General features: G+C 48.6%; 1 protein-coding gene across 1 annotated transcript in view; it reads right to left on the reverse strand.

Annotated features, from left to right (window-relative positions):
- Positions 1–6,866: 6,866 nt before the first annotated feature.
- ALKBH5 (alkB homolog 5, RNA demethylase) overlaps positions 6,867–20,245 on the reverse strand; it is a 22,362-nt gene continuing 8,983 nt past the window's right edge. The window contains exons 3-5 of the mRNA XM_006908442.3: positions 19,805–19,885; positions 11,064–11,219; positions 6,867–10,166 (exon numbers count right to left, since the gene is read on the reverse strand). Of these exons, the coding sequence (XP_006908504.1) occupies positions 9,989–10,166; positions 11,064–11,219; positions 19,805–19,885 (415 nt within the window). The 3' untranslated portion in view covers positions 6,867–9,988. The remainder of the gene's footprint in view (positions 10,167–11,063; positions 11,220–19,804; positions 19,886–20,245) is intronic.

Consider the following 20,245-nt stretch of genomic DNA (forward strand, 5'->3'; position numbering starts at 1 on the left):
GCGCCAGGCGTCCGGGGCGCGGACGCGCGGGGCGGGCCTTCACGGGGGTGGGCGTGGAGCGCGACTGACGCACCACCTGACCAATGGGCATGCCCGCATGCAGCCCGCCCGGCCCGGGCCGGCCAGACAATGGAGGAAGACGGCCTGGAGCTACTCCGGGCTCACAAAAGTACACCCACTGAGCATGCGCTGCGGCCCAGGGCCTGTCGGGACTTGTAGTCCGCGAGCCAGAGCTGCAGCGTGGGCGGCCGGAGATAGGCTTTGGAGGGGGCACTGCGTATTCCCGAACTTGAAAGACTCTTTTTCCCTCCTCTAGCGAGCAAACGACATGCACATTCAGGTAATGAGACAATCCTGTCCCGACAGTCCTGTCCCGAAAGGGGTAGGAGAGTTCTGATTGGTGCAACTCCCTGGCCTCTCAGCCTCAGTTTTCCCATCTAAACCATTTGGCCCAATATTTTACCAGTTTCGCGGGACACCACTTTGTTCTCCAGTGTGCCAAAACACCTACCGACTTGCTTTTTGCCCTGGCTGTGTTGCCAGTCCCCAGGAAGGCCATCCTCAGCCTCAACCCCCTTGAGAACTTCTACACATCCTTCAGGCTCTGACATAAAAGGCTCTGTGTGGCAGCACAGGGGATGCTTAGGAGTGCCATCAGCCAAAGAGAGGGGCAGAGACCCAGCAGAGAGAAGAGGCCCTTCCTCAGGAGGTGGCAATTGGGAAGGTACAGAGATTGGATTGGGGCTTTTCCAAGATGGGAGAAGGGCCTCCCCTGCGCTGAAAACAGTGTATGAACAAAGCTGTACCCTGCCTCCATTCTCTTGGGGTCAATTGACTTGTGCCTACCCACCTCTCAGGCCTCTTTTTCTCATCTGGACAGTGGCCTCTAGGCTGAACCTTTCCTTCTAGGCTGAGGATAGGCTGTCCTAGGCTCAGGACTGGGCAGGTCCAAGGTCCCAGAAACTTAGGTGAGGCAGGTGGACCAGGCCCCAGTCCCACCAGCGGTATCAAGGGTGGTAGTCCTGACTTCTGACCCCCAGAGGCAGCTGTCAAACAAAAGAGGCCTGGCTGCCCCTCTCCACCCAGGTCAGCACTGCTCATCCCCTTCCCTGAAGTTGGAGCTGAATCTGGAAGAGGGCTGGATGGGGAAGGAAGATGGTGAGAATGGGAAAAATGTTAAGAACAACAAAGCTTTAAGGCCCAATGTGTGGCAGGCACTATTCAAAACTGTTTCCTGGTTTCAACTGATGTAATACTCTCAACAGTTCTGTGAAGGAGGCAACAGTATCATCCCAGTTTTACAGATGAGGAAGCTAAGACAGATGGGCAAAGGCAAGAGGGACTTTGACCTGGGTTGTGTGCAGAGCTGGCTGGACTGAGATGGGTCAGACCCCTCAAACCACTGCTCATCCCACGCTCAGTACAGGCAGCTCTGAGGCCTGGGTTCTGGTACCTGTCCTGCCATCCACTGGCTGAATGACAGGGCCTTAGTTCCAGTTGCTTCTTCCACAAAATGAGGGCTTCACACAGGGAAGTGTTAAGAATTTGCTAATTCATATCCCAACTTCACTATTTAAAAGCTGTGCAGCCTGGAACAAGTTACTTAAGCTCTCCATACCTCAGTTTCCTCATCTGTAAAAATGTGGATAATACTAGAACCTACCTGAAAGGATTGTGAAAATGAAATGAATTAGTACGTCTAAAGCCCTGAGAATGTGCCAAGCAGACACGAAGAACTATGTGAGTGTTAGCTGTTACTAGAGTTCTTACTAATTGCCATTTGAGTTTTTCTTTATCACCCTGGGCCAGTCCCTACACTTCCTCAGTCTCCATTCTTTGAAATGGGGCTTAGTCATTAGGCAGTAAGCAACCATGCCATCCCCATCCCATCCCCACCGGCAGCTCACAATCTAGGGAGTGAGACAGAGCTGAGTGGAGACCATAACCACCAGGAGTTTGCTGTGTTAGGGGAATCTTTTGGGGCTGTGGGAGCCCAGCAGAGGCATTTGGCCCCAAAGCAGGTGGCCTGGAGGGAGGGGGCACTGTTCAAGCTGAGCTATAACAGGTAGAAAGGGCTGGGGATTAGAGAAGGGTCTCCTGGCAAGTCGGTGTTCCCAAATGGTCAGAACTACCCTCAACACTTGTTAACAATACAGATTCTAGGTCCATCAAATGTAAATGCTTGTGGATGGGGCCCCAGAAACTAGATTTTAAACCAGGCCTTTTCCAGGTGACTCTGAGGCCCAGCTTGCCCCAATCCAGTCAGATTGAAGGGGTTTAAATAGGTACACTGAGGTACAAATGAGTAAACTGAGACCCGGGCGGACAGGCCCAGCCTGTCCATACAGCCGGCCAGAGTAAAGGAATGGCATCTGGGAGGGGACCATCTCCCAGGTTGGAGGGTCTGTCTCTCCCCATGGTAGCCCAAGGCAGCAGGGCCAGGCCCCAGGCCAAGTCTGCTCATTACTTGAAGCAGGAAACTGACACTCAGGGGAGCCCAAGCAAGGGTGAGAACACAGGGTCTTCAGTGATCTCAGGTGCCCCCACACCTATCTTGGCAGATGTAGGAGACAGGAGGATGCTTGAGTGAGCAGCACTGGAAGGAAAGCTAGTTCCTTCTTCAGACTTGGGTCAACCTCAGGCCTGGGAGGAACTACTGCTTTCTTGGGTGGGGTGGCCTCTTCCACTACCCTCCTCCTCCTAGGCCACCCTAGGGCCCTACCCTAGCTGTGAGGTAGAGCCCAAGTTTGGCTTCAAATCCCAAGATATCCCCTTGCTAGCTGGGCGACCTCAGTTAAGCCAATTGTCCACATTGGGCTTCAGTTGCCTCATCTGTAAAATGTAGTAAGGACTAAATGAGATGATTCAAAATAGGAGTTGAGCACAGGGCCCTGCAGGGTCTGTACCTAGTGAGGCCAGTTATTTTTAGGACTCTTTCTCCAGAACATGCTGTGTCATCGTTCTTCACATGTATCAGACAAGCTTCTACCTCAGGACCTTTGCACTTGCTGTTTCCTTGCCTGGAACGCTTTGCCCCTAGATTTTCACTTAGCCAAATCCCTTACATCCTTTTGGTCTTGCCTTAAATGACACTTGTTCCAGGAAGCCTCCCTGACTTCTCCATTTCCCCCATTCTGGATGCCCTCCCCTGCTTGGTTCTCTCTGACTACCTCTTCTCACCCACTACCTATTTGACTTCTCTTTGTGTATACTGTTTGTCTTCCCAGCTTGAGAAATGAGCTCTCTGAGGGCTAGGTTTTTAAAGCTGTTCATTGCTGTGTCCCCAGTGCCTAGAACAGTGCCTGGCACACAGTAGGTACTCAACAGTTTGAAAAACATATATATAAATTAATTTTTTAGAAAGATTCGAAGCAAAACGACAAAATGTTAACATATGTGGGTGGTGGGTGGTGGGTGCTTATGTGGCTCCTCTGTTTTTTAATTTTTCAGTGTATTTGAAATATTTCATTTAAAAAAAAGTACAAGTAATCCACACCGTTTAGTAGGCGTCAAGTCCATAGGAAGTGGTGGTTGATGGCATATGTGAGGATAGGTGGGTGAGTAGGGGTGTCCCTGAGCCAGGCTGACATGCATTGAGGGTATCCCCAATCAATGTATCTGTGCCTGCTCTCTTTGAATCCTTGCAACAATGGTGGAGGTAGATACAGGGATGCTTTTGCTTTACAGACAGTAAATGGAGACTAAGGATAAGGAAGTGACTTGCCCAAGGTCACCTGTGGAGGGAAGGAAGGGAGAAGGGGTGATAAGGGGGAAAGCCCCAAATGGAGGCAGAGTAGGGGCAGCAAGGGAGTGGAAGGAAAACCAGGAGAGCCTGGCTGAAGGAGGTGGGCCCTGCCTTCTAAGAGCTTGCCTAGATCCCTGCTGAGGCCATAACCCTCCTCTGGTACCCAAACCACATAAGCATCTTCTTCCTGGAGGTTCTTCCAGGGGCCTGGTAGACCAGAGGATTCCTGGAGTGGAATCTGACTAAAGGTGGGGCAGAGGCAGGAAAGGCAGGCAGGGCCTGGGATGGAAGATAAGAGAGAAAGCAAGTGGGGTTAGAGACTGACTGGGAGACCACTGGGGAGCCTGAGCCGGGGGGAAGGGGTGAGTCCCTCATCCTGTGTGGTGTGCTAAATGAAGCTGGCTCTAAGGGTGCCCTTTAGGGCCCAGAGAGGGGAGATGGCAATGGATCTGGGCCCCTCATTTGACAGGGTGGACAGTGTGCTGAGCCTCAGCAAAAGAAAAGCCTAAGGGGAGTGGAGTATTGGGCAGACCCAGCTTGTCCTCATTTTATAAAGGAGGAGACTGAGGCTCAGAAGCGACCTGCCCAAGGTCACATGGGGGATAATACATGGGTCTCTGGACCTCCAGCCTAGTGCTTCTTCTCTGAGTGCAGGAGTCCCACCTGCACACTCCTGACACCCTGAGCTGGGATCCTGTGTTATGCTTTCCTCCGTTCATGCTAGGCCACAGGACCTGGGGATTCAGGTGTACCTGCCTCTAGCAGGGAGTGTCAGGTTTGAGGATCCGGGGGCTGAGCAGGTGGGCATTATCACAGGCCTATTGGAAGTGGGGTTCTGTTCATTCCTCTGTGGTCCCAAATTCTAATCCTGCCTCTGCCACTTCATCTTTCTGGTCCTCTGTTTACTCATCTGCAAAATGGAGGTGAATATGAATTGCTACCACTTAACAGCAATGAGCACTTAGTCTGAGCCAGGCACCATAATCATTCCTTTAATCCTATGCCCATTTAACAAAGGAAGAAACTGAGGTCAAGAAATTAAGTAATTTGTCTAAAGTCACACAGCTAGTATGTGGCAGTTAGGATTTGAACCCAGGCCTCAAAATGAGGTATTAGAAGTTGTGGCAACAATTTAATGAAACAATTTGTAAAGGGCTTCACTCACTATGAGAGTCCAGGAGAGGGTGGGAGTTAGGTCATAGTTTCCCAGCTTGGAGTGGAAGCACTGGGACCACACCATACACTTTGAGCTGTGCTGAAGAAAGCCAGGGTCTGGAGAGCACAGAGGCAGAGGGCACTGGCATGTGCAAAGGCTTAAGAGTATAAAGCCCTGGTGAGCTGTGGCCCCTCTGCTAACCCTGGGGGCCCTGGCTGAGCAGGGCAGAAGCAGTGGGGAACCTAAATTCTTGCCTCTGGGCTTCAGTTCCCCATCCAAACCAAAGGACAGCTGTCCTCTGCCCCCACTCTGAAGTACCGTTGCTCAGACTCTGCTGCCCCACTGTGGGCAGAGGGGAGAACTGCACCAATGAGCGCCCTGAAACCTAACTGGAGAACCCCAGGCCACAATGCCCAATAATGGCTCCAACCCCACCCAACCTGGGGCCCCAGCCCCCCTGTTTGGAGCCCCTTAATCTCTAGTCAGTGCAGTGGCTCCCTTATTGATGTTGGCTGTCCTTGACACAGCAGCCCGAAGGATTCTAAGTCTGATCACGTCCTTCTCTGCTCTTCATGGAAAGCCACTCACAAGAACCAACTCAAATTTTAAGAATTTTTACAAGTCTGTTTTTAAAACACAGCCATTATTAAAAATTAAATTTAAATTATATTAAAAATAAAGGTAATATTCAAAACTAAGCACTTCCTGTTACTATATTTTACTACTGTCTGTGCTCTTTAATTACATCTATTATAGCTGTATGATGGAAACACTGTATAATAGCATGCTTCTGCACATCTCTTCACCACTCGTTACATTGCATTACTACTAGCTTGAAATCAGCCATGATGGGAATGTTTATACCATGAAAATTAGCATATACCACAAATCGGGCTTGATTTTTTGTTGATTTTCTAGACCAGTGCCATCCAATAGAAATATAATACAAGCCACATTTAATTTTAATTCTTGAGTAGTCAGATTTAAAACAATAAATAGGAAGCAGGTGAAATTAATTAAAATGCATATTTTATTTAACCCAGTATGTGCAAAATATTATTTTAACATGTATTTAATATAAAGTAACTAATATTTTACATTCTTTTTTTCATACTAACTCTTCAAATTCTGGTGTGTATTTTACACTTAAAGCACATCTCAAAAGTAGCCACATTTCGAGTGCTCAACAGCCAAATTGTCTAGTGGTTTCTGTATTGAACAGCACAGGTCTAGATTTAAGAAATAGATAGAGAAAATAAAATGATGCAGATTAAATTTAAAAGTAGTGCTGAGGCTGAGAAATTTCAATCCAACAATTTGTTCAATGATGAGAAATCAATAGGTCATGTATCAGAGTTAATAACAATAAACTGGTTCCTAATCTGTGAAACTTATAAATCTTTTTTTTAAGTTTAAAAGAGTTAAGACATTTATACAATCCATGAAGTGATTCCCCTAATTACTCTAGCACCCATCTGGCACTACACACAACCATTTGTACATTTTTTTTACCTTGTAGATAATTAAAGATCTTTACATAGGGAGATTATTTTTGATGATCCAGCTCGGTCCTAAATCCAATCACAAAAGTGTCCTAATGAGAGCAAGGCAGAGGGAGATTTGGTACACACAGAAGGCCATGTGGCCACAAATCCAGAAATGTCAACAGCCACCAGAAGCTGTTAGAGGCAAGGACTAGAGCCTCTGGAAGAAGCATGGCCCTGCCAACACCATGATTTCAGCCCAGTGATAGCAATTTTGGATTTATGACCTCCGAAACTGTGAGAAAGCTAATTTCTGTTTTAAGCCACCAAGTTTGTGGTAATTTGTTACTGCGGCCATAAGAAACATACGAGCTAATGGAATGCAAGTTCATTTGCCATACTGTGGTTGAATCACAACCACAGATAAGCCACAAATAGAAGAATTCAGAAAAAATTCTGAGAAATAACCAGCTATACAGAATTTATAATAGAATATTTTACATTTTATTATTTGTGATTTATGTGCTACACATCTTTTCTATCAGTACAATTTATAATAACTTTATGTGTGTCTATGACATTCCAAGTCTGTCTTATATCCTCAGCACCCAACACAGAGCTTGGCACACAATAGGACACTCAAATATTTTTTGAATGAACATGATGTTGGACCTCAGTTTCCCCCACCACACAACAGGGTTGGAAGAATGCGAATGGACTCCCCAGGTGGGCAGTACTGGTGCCAGATGCACCTACTGTGTGCAAGACTGGGCTGGGGGGAGAGACTGATGGAAGTCAGCACCTGGCCAAAATAGCTGGTGCCCCAGATGGCTGAGAAGTCAGATTCAGGGAGCCATCAGGTACGGGGACCCCCGCTCCCATTTCCTTAAGGCCTCTAAAGGCTTAGGGACTTGTAAGAGGATTATCATAGTTCCAGAGTCGGGATGCCATGGAGACCAAACCCAGTGACAGCAAGACCTGCTAGGGCTGGAGCTACTTCCTCTAGCCTCTCCTGTCTCTCAATCCTGCAGGGCAAAGAGCCTCTTTCACTTAGGGCCCAGGAAGAATGCAGGTCTGGCTTTGTCACAGCTACAGAAGAGAGTCACTCCCAGCTTCCCAGCTTTCCATGTAAGGCCCATTCCATGCTCCCAGTCAGGGACCCAGGCACAGAATGGTGGGTATCCACCTCTATCACGTAGTCTGGATGATCTTTGGCAAGTCACTTTTCCTCTCAGCTCCAATGTCTGCTCTCTGAGGCATCCATGGCCCAGTCTAGCCAGACCACATGGAGGCTCTAGCCGCCCCGCCTCGTTTGTATCCTGTCACCGATTTGTTGTAACCTGGCGGTCACTTACTCTCTGGACTCTCTCCTGTTAAATGGGCAGTTAAGTGGCTTGCCAGGTTTCCACAACAAAAATTTGGCTAAGTAGCCTGGCTCTGAGTGACTGGAAGTGAATGAGGGAGAGTTTAGACCAAAGCCCTTGACCAGAAAACTGGAACCAGGTCCAGGATCTGGAGGGACTAAAACCCTCTGGTTCTCAATCCCAGTCCACCCCAGAATGTCTGCCTCATGCCTGTATCCGTATGCCATAACTCTATGGTAGGCATCTTGAAAACAGGGACCAGAAGTGGTTTGCTCACTAGTAGGGCCACACTGTGGGCTTGGCTGGCATATATAGTAAGACCTCAAGAATGTAATGTGCAAAACCACTTGCACATCTTACAAAGTCCGGACTCTCCCCTGCCATTGCTCACGCTGTCCTTCCTTTACCGGAATAAGCCTCTCTGATCACCCTGAGGAGATGCTTCTAGAACTCAGCAGGGTATGGTCCTGGCTCCTGTGAGCCCATTGTGCCTTTAGCACCTGGACACATGGGTTATAAAATCCATCCTCATGGGAGTGGGAGAAAAGGCAGTAGGCAGAAGGCAAGTCCACCTTCAGTCCTCAGCCTGTGTAAGCAACTAGTCATCTCTAGGGCCCTGGTGAGCAATGAGCTCTGCCCACCCCCAATCCCTGTTGAGAAATAAAAGGGATTAAGGTTTGAGAAAATAAAGGGATTAAGGAAGCACCAAAGGCAAGCCTTCTCTTATGATAACATGAGACAACTGTTTCAAAATATATTAGATTTGGTTTTTATTGTAGAGCACACATATCAGGGCAAAGTGCTGCACACACAACTACAAATCATTTTTGGGAAAAAAGCTGTAAAAAAAAACAAAAAAACAAAAAAACAAAAACTGCAACTGTTTTAGTTATGCAGTCCCAACTTGAGGAATCCACGCTGGCAAAGGAGTTATGGCCCCTGAGAGGGGCTTCTTGATGGTGGCTGCCTCAGATTTCTGCAGCCTCAGGCCTAGGCCTCTGTAAAACAAGGTCCTCATGGGGTGGTGGCAGCCTGGGGACTGGGAGAGCCTCTGCTCTTAGCAGGCCTAGGTCTTGGCTCTGGCTGGCAAGGAAACATTTCTAATGAATCTAGATCAGCAAAATCTTGCAGCCTTCAAGGATCTGAGTAAGGGGGAAACTGCTATTGACTTCACTTTTTTTTCCCTTTCACTACTATTTATTTTTTTAAAAACCCTTCCCCAGCTTCCACTCCCCTGAGGCAGAAGAGGCACCCAGTCTGCAGGCCTGAGCACTGGCCTTGGCTGCATGCTGCAGGCGGACAGGGGGCAGGCACCTTCCTATGAGGATGACATGGAGAGAAGGCCCAAACTGGCCAATGTAGGATAAAGGAAAGGGAAAGGAAAAGCAAAGAGACCAAAGGAAAAATAAAAACCCAAAACAAAAACCCTACCACACACAACAATTTTCCATACCCCAAATGCTAGACTTGGAAGGACATCTGTCCCTCTAGCTAGAAATAATTCCTAAAACTGCCCCAACATGGCAAGTCTTGTTTCATACAATCACGCATATGCCTGAAAGGAGCAACCCAGCAAAGAGGTGTGCTCTTGGCAAGACAGGTCAGGACAACTGCAGCCAGCAACCCATGGGTAGAGGAGGCCAGAGGGCATGGAAGAAGCCCAAGGCTCAGCCAATAGCTCTGAAGTACAGGGACTGGCACTGTTTAAGCCCCTGCCCAGTCATCCTGAATGACTCTGCCACAGGAAGAAGAGGGTGTTTGCTGTTTTCATGAGTTTCCGGGCCTGGAGAGCAGGTGAGAGGTGGAAGGATAGCAGGACCCCTGTGGAGCCAACAAGGCCCAGGAGGCCTCAATTGAGCACAGACATGGCAGGGAGGGGCAGGAGACTGAACTTTACAACGTTGAGAAGATTTACAGTTAAAGCAAAACAAGAATTTTCTTAACCAAAACATTTTGTTGCTTTTAAATAAAACCAGCCTAACACAGCCCCACTTGAGGATGGTTGCCCCCCATGCCTCTACTGGCCACTCTGGCGTGAGCTTCTGTCAGTCTTTCTGTCCAAGAGGAAAATCAAGAACATGAGAACCAGGTCCTAGCCAATTCTGTTCTTCAGCCTTACCAGGCAACGAACCAAGAAAAAAATACAAGGATCAAAAAAAGAAACAAAACCCCTCAAAACGAAACAAAAGGGGCAGCTATGTGAGGATTAACTGGAGTTCCCAGGACGATGAGGAGGGCCTCAGTGCCTCCGCATCTTCACCTTTCGGGCAGGGCTGCCTGCAGCTTCTGAGCAGTCCTCCCCTGACTCGTAGGACTTGCGCCAGTAGTTCTCAGAGCTGAAGCTCCCCCGCCGCCGGTGTGTGGGCAGCAGCACTGAGCGCCGGTTCTCTTCTTTGTCCATCTCCAAGATCCGAGGCCTGTGAGGAAAGGGGGTTACCAGAGAGGCTGGCCAAGGGGCCTCTCAGCTCTGTGCCTGGCTCTGACCCTCATCTACAGGATGGTGCTCACTCCGGCTCAATAGCCCTCCATGAGGGGTGGTACTGGCAAAAGCACAGGCAATGTAGTCCTTGCCCATTAAGTGCCAGTGGCCACTCCTAGTATTTGAGACATTACCAAGTACAGTGTGGGGTCTGCTTGGCTCTGAGTCCAGTGCCTCAAGACACCGTTAAGGCTGCCAGACAGAAAGAGACCTTCCCTATTATAGCCTCAAGACTCTGCAGTACTGCCCTCTCCCTCTACTTCTCATTCCTCCTCTCTACTCCCACTTTCTCTCTCTGCCTACCCTCTCTTCTGCTCAGCAACCCCACTAGCCCCTGAATCCACTGAGCTCTTCCTGCCTCAGTGTTTCAGCCCACATAGTACCTCTTGCCTAGATTGCCCTTCCAATAGATTTTCTTCATCCTTCTAGTCTCAGCTGAAACTGTACTTCCTCAGAAATCTTCCCTAACCCCTCTGAAATGGGTCCCTAGTTCACTCTCTCTCAAGTCCTGAACGTCCCTCCTAACATTTAAGTATAACCCACAAGAGCATTTGTCTGGGTGGACTGAAAAAGAGAACTCATGGGCAGGCCATGAAGCGTTCCCACCTGTCAGTCTCATCCAGCCCCTTCTCTCTGGGGATACAGGTAATCAGTTAGGAATGAAATGTGAATGCCATCAATGTTATCAACCCAGGAGAACCAGACATAAGGCTTTAGAAATGGGGGCAATGCCAAGCTCCTAACCACCTACCCCAGGCTTTCCTCAGCCCTCTCACCCCGCAGCTAGGCCATGGGCTGCTTTGCTGGTCTTTGTTGAGAGTCCTAAGCTAAGTACCTGTGAGCAGCATCAGGGTCTGCTTTGCGGTGGGAACGTTTAGGTTTCAGAGTAGGGTCCCTGTTGTTTCCTGATAGGCGATCAGAAGCATAGCTGGGTGGTAACACAGAGCTGCTCAGGGACTTTGTTTCCAATCGGGGTGCATCTAATCTTGTCCTGCAAAGGAAACAGGCATGGGATCACCAGTCAGCCTCTGGTGCGGATGTGGACCCTATCAGACCAATTTTCTCTCCAGCCAGGCTGAGTGAAGAGGCCAGCAGCTCTGCTCTGTGCCTCAGTCTCCTTGGGGTTCAACTAGAGTTGGTCTGATTGAATTCCAAAGACACTCCTTCTTAAAGTCAGGCTTATGAGCAGAGAACAAGAATACTTCTGTTTGAAGATTTCCATGATAGAGATGCCCCAGGGAAAAGATACCAGGGTACTCGTTCAGCTGGACAAGTCAGTACCACCTCAAGCCCAGAGGTTCTCCAGGGGTATTTACTCTACCTGCCAGAGGACTTGAGGGCCCACTGGTTGGTACCAACATACTCCAACAGACAACTTCATCCTTGCCTAAACTACCTAATAAGAGGGTTCCCCTGGTTCAGGCCTGTGGAGGGCTGGAGAGGAACAGAGTTAAGAGCTTCCCTACTTTCTTACACATGCATGCTGAGGCTATGGCAGAAGCCAGGAGGAGAGCCCAGGCCCAACTCCACATTCATGCACTTGGCTCTGGTTCCACCATGGCACCTGGAAGCTTCTGCTTGTTCCAGGATACTGACCAAGCTGAGGGCATTTGAAGGCAAAGTCCCCATCTACCAACAGTAGAGTTTCAAGGAATATACTGCCTCATAAAGGAAGAACATGCAAGCATGGGCAGGGAAGAGGTGTTGGAGAAGCTGGGCAGAAAGGTATCCAGGGCAATGATCTGAGTCCTTTATAAAGCCAAGCCAGGGGAACCTCAAAGAAGCCTGAAGTTCTTTGTATGGTACAAAGATGGCTGGCAAGTCAGGCCAGTACAGCAAGGGGTAAGAGAGAAGCCTAGAATGTGGAATGATGGGGGCATAGTTGGCAGAAGGCTCTGAAGGCACCTTTCCCATTGGCTGCTGGGTACAAAGTAGTAACTTGTTTCTGAGGAAGAAAGTGCTGTGATTAGGGCAGTATTCAAAGGACATCCTCATAAGAACTCTGAGAGGAAGAGAATGGCGGGACATCAGAGAGCTTCCTTGCCCTAGGCCACCTGGCGTTCCTGGTTAATAACTGTGTCCAGTGCTCAGAGCTCTCCATACCCCTACTAGCTAGCCTGCTGTAAATAGATGGGGAAAACTAGGTCAGAAAGATAATAAGTCACGTGTCCTGTAAGTCATGGGAGAAAGGTTTAAAGCTAGGTGAGACTCCAACCCCAACAGGCAGGAGCCAGAGGACCCTGAACCTGGGCAGAGGTCTTTCTCCTGAGGCCAGCGGGTGGTGCCTTCTAGCTGGGAACCAATGTTCTGAAGCTCTCAGGCCCAAACTGGTGGGCAGGCAGGGCAACTGGTTCCTGCCCCTTTGCTTTGTCCACAGAGGCCAGAGGGGCACAGTTGCGCTGACTGGCCCACCAGTCTCGGCCCCTACTCTAGGCACTCCAGGTTCAGGGAAGCAGGACCTAGCAGCAAGAGAAGATCTAGCCCTGAAGCTACCACTAAGAGTCTAGGCTAGTCACTATCCCACTAAGAGTCTAGGCTAGTCACCATCCTTCCCTGGGCCTCAGTTTCCCCATCTGAGCAACGGAGGAAGAAATGTGATTGTCTCCAAGGCCTCTTTCAATTCTGAGGGTCTAGAAAACAAAGACAAGTTGCCTCCTTCAAGGATTCTTGAAGCGGGGCACCAGGAAGAGGTGATGCTGGGCAACACTTAGACACAAGAGTGGGAATTAGAATCACCTGAGCCACAGGCTCTTCCTTGTCAGGCCTATATCCCTTGCTGAGAGGTCCAGGTGGCAAAGATCAGACTAAATGAGAAATCAGCCATTAAGCTTGACTTTGAAGACTCTAAGGGTCTAAAGCCTCATGGTGGAACGTCCCCTTCTAGCACCATGAAGCTAAGTCCTACACTAAGACCCCACAGGTACCAGGGAGCGCATACTCTGGGCAGGAAAGCCTTTTTGTGCCCAAAGCCCCTGGTAGGCAGAGCCTGGCGCCCTGGAATTGTTTCCTTGGGTGAATGACAGATGGCAAGAGAACAACAGAGCCATCAAGAGGAGAGCCTGACCCACACATCTCTGGGGCTGGAAAACACAAGCACATCCTGCCACGCAGGCACAGCTGACACAGGACAACCCTGGTGTGGCCCCACCCTTCCTAAGCTGCTTACTCTTCGGTGCAGCCTGCCTGGGCAGCCAAGAGGCAGTGGTGGTAGTTCCTTACTATGGGTCTAGGACTCCTGGAGAGGCTGGGGAGAAAGGCAGGACAAGCTGAGACTGAACAGACAGGCCAGGGACAGAGTGGCTCCGCTGCTCTCTACCTGCCTAAATGAGAGAAGGGTGTTCTTCCCACACGACAGCTGTTGCCATCAAGGGGCCGCCCTCAAAGGAGGGATGATAGCCCTACCAGATGCCCAGCCTCCTGTACCCACTTTGAGAACAGCATAAGTTCTGGGGCCACAAAGGGCTTCTGACACATCCCTTGGAGCTGTTACAAGTACATCTCGGAACAGCTGGAGAAGTTCCTCCTTCCACTTCCAAAACGCCACTAAGCTGCAGGAGGCCAAGCTAGAGCCAGATCTCAATCCTAGAGTCCAATAGCAGCTTAACTCCAGAGCATGCCCCTCTTAAAAGGCAGCGAACTTCCCAGGAGCAGGCCAGGCTCCTAAGGGTTCAGTGTACACAGTCACAAATCTGGAGTAAGAAAACCCAGTTTTAGGAGTAAAGTCTGGGCCTGGGCCTCTTCAACTGGCAACAGGAACAAAGACCTGCGTTATAGATCTGAGTCAGCATCCAGGGGTCACAGCAAGGTACCCCAGGCATGGGAGGTGAGGCAGACTACCATACCCAGAAAGGTCAGCCCCCTGGAAAAAGCAGAGATTGGGCCTAGGTATAGGGGAAGCCAGAACAAAGGAAGGATGAGCCAGCATTAATGTAATGCATTACCATGTGCGGTGAGGGCAAGAGAAGGAGTTGATTCTGTCCCAGGTTTTCCTGGAAAACTGCTGGGGAGGACTATATCCACTGTGAGGGTGGGAAACAATGCTAAATCAGAGACCAAGTCACTGGTCTGTCACACAGCTACGACCTGATGACGGTCCTTGAAGCCCAGGTGGGCTCGCTTCACTGCCGCAGAGCAGAAACCTGTCCGGGTACCACCATTTCTGGGAGATAGTGAATCAGTCTGCACTTTAGGTCCTGATGCCAACCACTTTCCCCAACTTCTGGCTCCGCCTTCACCAAGCACCCTTGTGCTACAAAGTCTGGCTTTCCCAAGGGAGTGAGGAAGCAAGAAGCAATATGGCAGGCATATCTGAGCACTTTCTTATCTATTAAGTGACCTGGGCCCCTAGGCCTAGGCTCCAGCATCTCTAAGTATCAGATTCCACAAATCCCAGACCTGCACCATTGTCTCTCCTTCAACAGTATCCATCCCCTCCTCGTACTACCCACCTCCCCATTTTCCACCGACCTCCCTCCATCATACCCTCTTCTCCAACTCCTGACCTATTCCCCACAAGCCAGTTCTCAGACAGGTGTAGAAGCCTACTATGGTCAGAAGAGTCTAAAAGCCACATGAGGGTATTACCCAAAGAGAGGGTACCCCAAGCATAGTCCTGGGTTTCCAGAAGACCTCCTCCTATATACAGCCTGAAAGATACTCAGGCCATAAGGGGAGCCTTTCTAAAGCATTCAGCCTGGTCACCACCATGTCATACACAAGTGCACAACCCAGAGCTCCAAGAGCCAGGGTTCCACGGATGCCAGTCAGACAATAGCACATCACGAGTGCCCAGGGATCTCCCCAGTTCAGGCCTGGTAAGGTCTAGATATCATCCTCCAGGAACTAAGAGGCCAGACACCAAGCGTGCTTTCCCCAACCTGAGCCACTGAACAACACACCTCCTGGTGTCTCTTTCTTCCTGCTCCAGGTCCCTCTGCTCACTGCGCATCGTCTGAGCATAGCCTTCCTCAGCTCCTAGCCTGACCCAGCAAGATCAGAGGAGAGGTGTGGTAAGGAAGGGGCTAGGAAAAGCACTCTCAGCATTCTGGAGTTGAACCATTCCCAGCATAATTGCCCCAATTCACAAGTGAGAACATAGGGCTCAGGTAACTGACTTGTATTGAGCAAGAAAAGGACAAAGTCAGGCCAGGAGCTCAAGCCAGTCATATCCCCTGGTAGTCTCACTGTCCCCTTGGATTCACTGGTCAGCTTGTGGACACAACAGGCTAGTCAGGCTGCCATACGGATAGGGTGTATGCACGTGGACACACACTGGACCAGTGAGCAACAAAAGTGGCCTAACCCTTAGCACAAGAGACAAGAATCATGAAGAAAGAACCAATGGCAGGAGTCTTGGTGGGGGTATGTCTCAGGCCTGGTCAGGGTCAAGAAAAGCAAGAGCTGGCCACTCCTCCCCATCCAAGGGATGAAGCCCAGAGAATACCCTTCTTTCTCACCCTCAGCTCATCAACACACACAGCCTCACATCTGAGCTGCTCTGCTTTCAGGGAAGGTCTCCCCCTGACCCCTGGGGCCTCCTGGCCTGAATGTCCTAAGCCATTCAGCTCAGCCTCCTACAAACAATCTCTCCCATGCACATCTCTAGTAGATACTTGGCATGGGGCAGCTCACATGGTCCTTCAGCAGGTTGCACATTAGGAAATTGTGAAAAAAATGGATCAACCCGCACTCGGCTCTGACGAATTGCTATACCCCAGAATTCAGTCCACCCCTTCGTTCTCTAACCAGTAATTTAAAACATTAACCACACCTTCAAAAAGGTTAGGTCCAGCTTCCCTAAAAGTACCAATGATTAATAAAGATGCATGTTGGGCAGGTTGCCCTGGGTGGGCTGGGAAACTGACATTTAGGGATGTTTGGGAATGCTAAGGAGCTAACCAGCCTGCAGCTACTGCCTCACCCCACTCTCTGTAGAGTAGCTCTCTTGCCACTCAAAACATTCTCACTAATCAGCTCTCTACTTGCACAGTAGAGGCAAGAAAGCCTGTGTGCATATGTTTGCTTCTTAAACTCAGCAACCACACCAATGACAGGAGCAGGGATTGGGGTGGCCACTGTGCCATCCACCAAGGGACCAAAAGACCTAGTACCAGAAGACTCATGTTCTAGGCCTCACTCAGCCATTTACTAGCGCCCCCCAAAATATTATTACACTAAGCTGTAACTTATTACACTAAGCTGTAACTCCCAGGCCATCTTCCCTGTGAGAAATGATGGCACCACACTCATGAGGACTCAGAATCATCCACATTCCAAGGAGCCGCATTTTGTTGAACCACAAAGAACTTTGCAGCTGCCAACCCAATTCCCCCCATGAGGCCACTGCTCTGACTGACCTGAGCTGGTGACAGAGCCCCCAGGCCCTCTCTCAGTAGCCTATGTAATCTTGAGAAGACAAACTAGCTTTACTCCTCTGCCTATGAGAAGCAGGGCCAGCTCAATGCCCAAATTCCACCCATCTGGGCATGACTTCACCAGAAGACATTGAGCCAGCCAGGTACACAGCAAGGCCATATTCCCGATATCTAGGCATTGTCTGGGCCAGGATGCTCTTTTTATTTGGTAACCAGCTTGTCTTTTTCCAAGACAAGCCCCTACAGCTACTCTGAAGCTGCTCCTCCTCAGCCTAAATTGTCCTCCTCTGGGCCAGGCCTCATGCTAAACCCCGGATGAACAGGGATCTTTCTTTCCCAAAAGAACACAGATTTGGAAATTTATAATGGCAAGTATATGGGCTATGACAGTCTAAAGGGGGTACTAAGAAGGCTACAGATGTGTATATGATGCTTCTGACATGTCGAAACAGTCAACACCTGAGCTTTGAAGGATGGCTAGGTTAACGAACTTTCAGTGTGTGTATATGGGTCATTTGGGGGGTAGGGTGTGGATCAGAAGATGAACATGTTAGATAAGAAAGCATTCCCAACAGAGGCCACACTGTTAAAAAAGCCTAGGACACAAGTCCATAGACCATACTAAGAATTTCAAGTACTTTAACATACATAAGTGAGGAATAGAAGAGATTAGGTTGGATGAATAGACAAAGCCAAACAAGCAGCTTGAATTTTATCCTGCAGACAACAGAGATGCCTATGCCTCAGGTACTTGAGAAAGTTGGTGAGCATCCTCCCACTCCTCTTCAGCCTCTCACACCAACGCTCTGTATGTCTGCCCTCCAGCCTACTCCCTGGCTGGCTGCTGGGACCACTCAAATTGGAACGTCAAAGAGCCTCAGTTACCAACAACAGCCTTTCTGAGGTCAGACCACTGCCAGGGGCCCAGTTAGCTAAAGAGCTTCTTGGGGTAACTGGTAAACAGTGTAGACACCTAGCTCTATTGAGAAGCATCCAACTTAGCCAGCCTGGGCAGCCAGGTATGAGAGACACCATTCAAGAAGAAGTTAAGAGTTAAAGAGTAAGTGATACTCTGGCTATGGCCACCTCCATTTGTACCTCCAGTGAAGATTTTCCTGAGGTAACCTATTGTGAGAGGCTTGGAGGGAACACATGGGAAGTTGCTGCTGGTTCCATATCACCCTGGGAGTCCCTCTGCAGGTTCCTGGCCTGAGCAGGCCACCTATCTGTGGCTGCAGTTGGAGGTGCCTGGTACTACTGAGAAGAAATGACTGGGGAGGAAAGACCAGAAGGAAGTTACACCCTGGGCTCCATCACTTCCAGATTCTGGGTTTTGGCCTGTGCTGGGCACCACAGGAAAAAAAAAGTGGAAAGGCAAATAAAAACCTTTCTTCTGATGAATTCTGAGAACATTCTTGGGCTAAAGCAAAGAGGCTGCTAGCTGCCAAGCAGACCTGTGTCTGGGGCACCCAAAAGTGCCTAGTGCTCTGCCTGCACCACAGGATTGTCCTGCAGGTCTGAATCATCTCCACACTACAGAGACTCGAAGTTGTGACTTGACAAAGTGGCAGAGCCATGCCAAAGAGACTTCACCACCACATCGTTCTGGAGCTCAAGGCCCAAAGGGCCAAGACACCAAATTATCAATTGAAGTTAAAAAGATGGCAAGTTAGAAAATAAGGACATACTTAAAGAACACTCCCAATGGCCAAATCTAGAATAAGTTGAGCATAAATATCCATGAGTACATGCTGATATAAGTAAATGAGTGAACAAATAAATAAACAAATGGGGGAGAAGAAACAATTCCTGTGTAGAATTCCAAATAATTTGTGTGATTGTTCTTCCCTTAAAGAGGTGGAGCTAACTCCCCACTACTTATGTGTGGGCTGCACACAGTGACTTCCCTCTTAAGAGGACAGTATGGTCAGAGGCAAGTAATTTAACTTTAGAGTGCAGAAATTTGTTGATCTCAGCCAGGTGATCAAGGTCAGCATCAACAGTGATAAGTCCTATACTCTGGACATATGACGTGAGAAGGGTGCTTTATACCTCTATGGTCTTCCTCACCAAAATCTATATCCCCAGTCTAACCAGGAGAAAAACATGACAAAGCCCCATTAAGAGACATTCTATAAAATACCTGACCAAAGTTATTACAAATAAGGCAAGTCTGAGAAACTATCACAGCCAAGAAGAGACTATGGTGACATGACAACAAAATGTAATGTGATATCCTGGAACAAAAAAAGTACATTAGGAAAAACACTAAGGAAATCTGAATAAAGTATGGACTTTACTTAATAATTATGGATCAATATTGGTTTCTTGATTGCAATAAACATATCATACCAATATAAGATGTTAACAATAGGGGACATTGGGTGCGAGGTACATGGGAACTCTCAATACTATCTTCACAACTTTCTGTAAATCTAAAACTGTTCTAAAAAAATAAAGTTTATTAAAAAAAAAAAAAAAAAGATGGCAAGCTATAGGACATTCTGCTCCAGCCTGGGTCTAAGTTCCTGCTCTATTCACTGATGTCTGTCTGATCCCAGGCAATCACTTAGCCTCTCAGGACTCCATTCTTTAAGGTAGGCTTGTCTTAACCCAGTGTCTGCTTGACTCAATCCATTCACCCCATGAGCAGAAAGCAAGAAGAGTTTGGCAATGCTGGTTGTACATACCTGACTTCTGGCCAGAGAAGAGGGACAGCCACAAGCTATGTACCTGCTAAACACTGCAGCCTAACCTCCCACCTTCTTTTCCTCTCCTCACTCCCTGCTCCTCCCCGAAGCTAAAACTCAGGCATTTTTAAAGCAGGCTGCTAAAGCAAGTCTAAAAATAATCAGCAAGAGCATATGTGATAAATCAGAACCAAAGAAGTCAGGAAAAGTGGGGGAGGTGTCTAGAAAAGTGTTCTCCAAATCTTGTCTCAATACTGTTCCCATAACACTGAGAGCATGTGCTTTTGCCCAGCCCTAAACTCTCTAAACAGCCACAGAAATTAATTTTCTGATGAAAAAAATATACAACAGCTTTATTCTCACAGAAGTCAAATCAAAAATAGAACTTACAGCCTTTTTCCTCTCCTAGGCTTCCAGATGCCATGCTACTGATACAGAGCAGTCAAGTTCTAAGAGAACTCAGACCTATATCTTCAGAGAGACCTGGAGGTGTCAGGTACCAGGGCACTTACTTCCTGAGGATGATGACTGCTCTGCGCTCCTTGATGTCCTGAGGCCGTATGCAGTGAGTGATTTCATCAGCAGCATATCCACTGAAAATAAACAGAACATGTGAACATGGAGAATGAACAAAGTTCTTGGGTGGGGGCGGGGGGTAAGGAGAAAAAATATGATTCAGGTCTTATGGCTGCCTTGAGAGGTTCAAGAATCCACATAGAAGAGAAATAATATGTTAAGCTCCAGAACACTTCTGACCAGAAACCATGCAAGAAAGACCTGGGATGAGGCAAAGGAGAGCCTTAAGGCAAAAGCCAAAGCAGGAAACTTCCTGCACAGACTAAGAGCCCTCCTTTCAAAAGGCCTCCAAGAGGGTACAACTTTAGTTGCTTTGGAGGCAGCTAGAGTGACTCAGGCCAGACCTTGGTGAGGAGAAAAGAACATCTCCTCTTCTT

The sequence above is a fragment of the Pteropus alecto genome, unplaced genomic scaffold (assembly GCF_000325575.1).
Source record: "Pteropus alecto unplaced genomic scaffold, ASM32557v1 scaffold52, whole genome shotgun sequence".
NCBI lineage: Eukaryota > Metazoa > Chordata > Mammalia > Chiroptera > Pteropodidae > Pteropus > Pteropus alecto.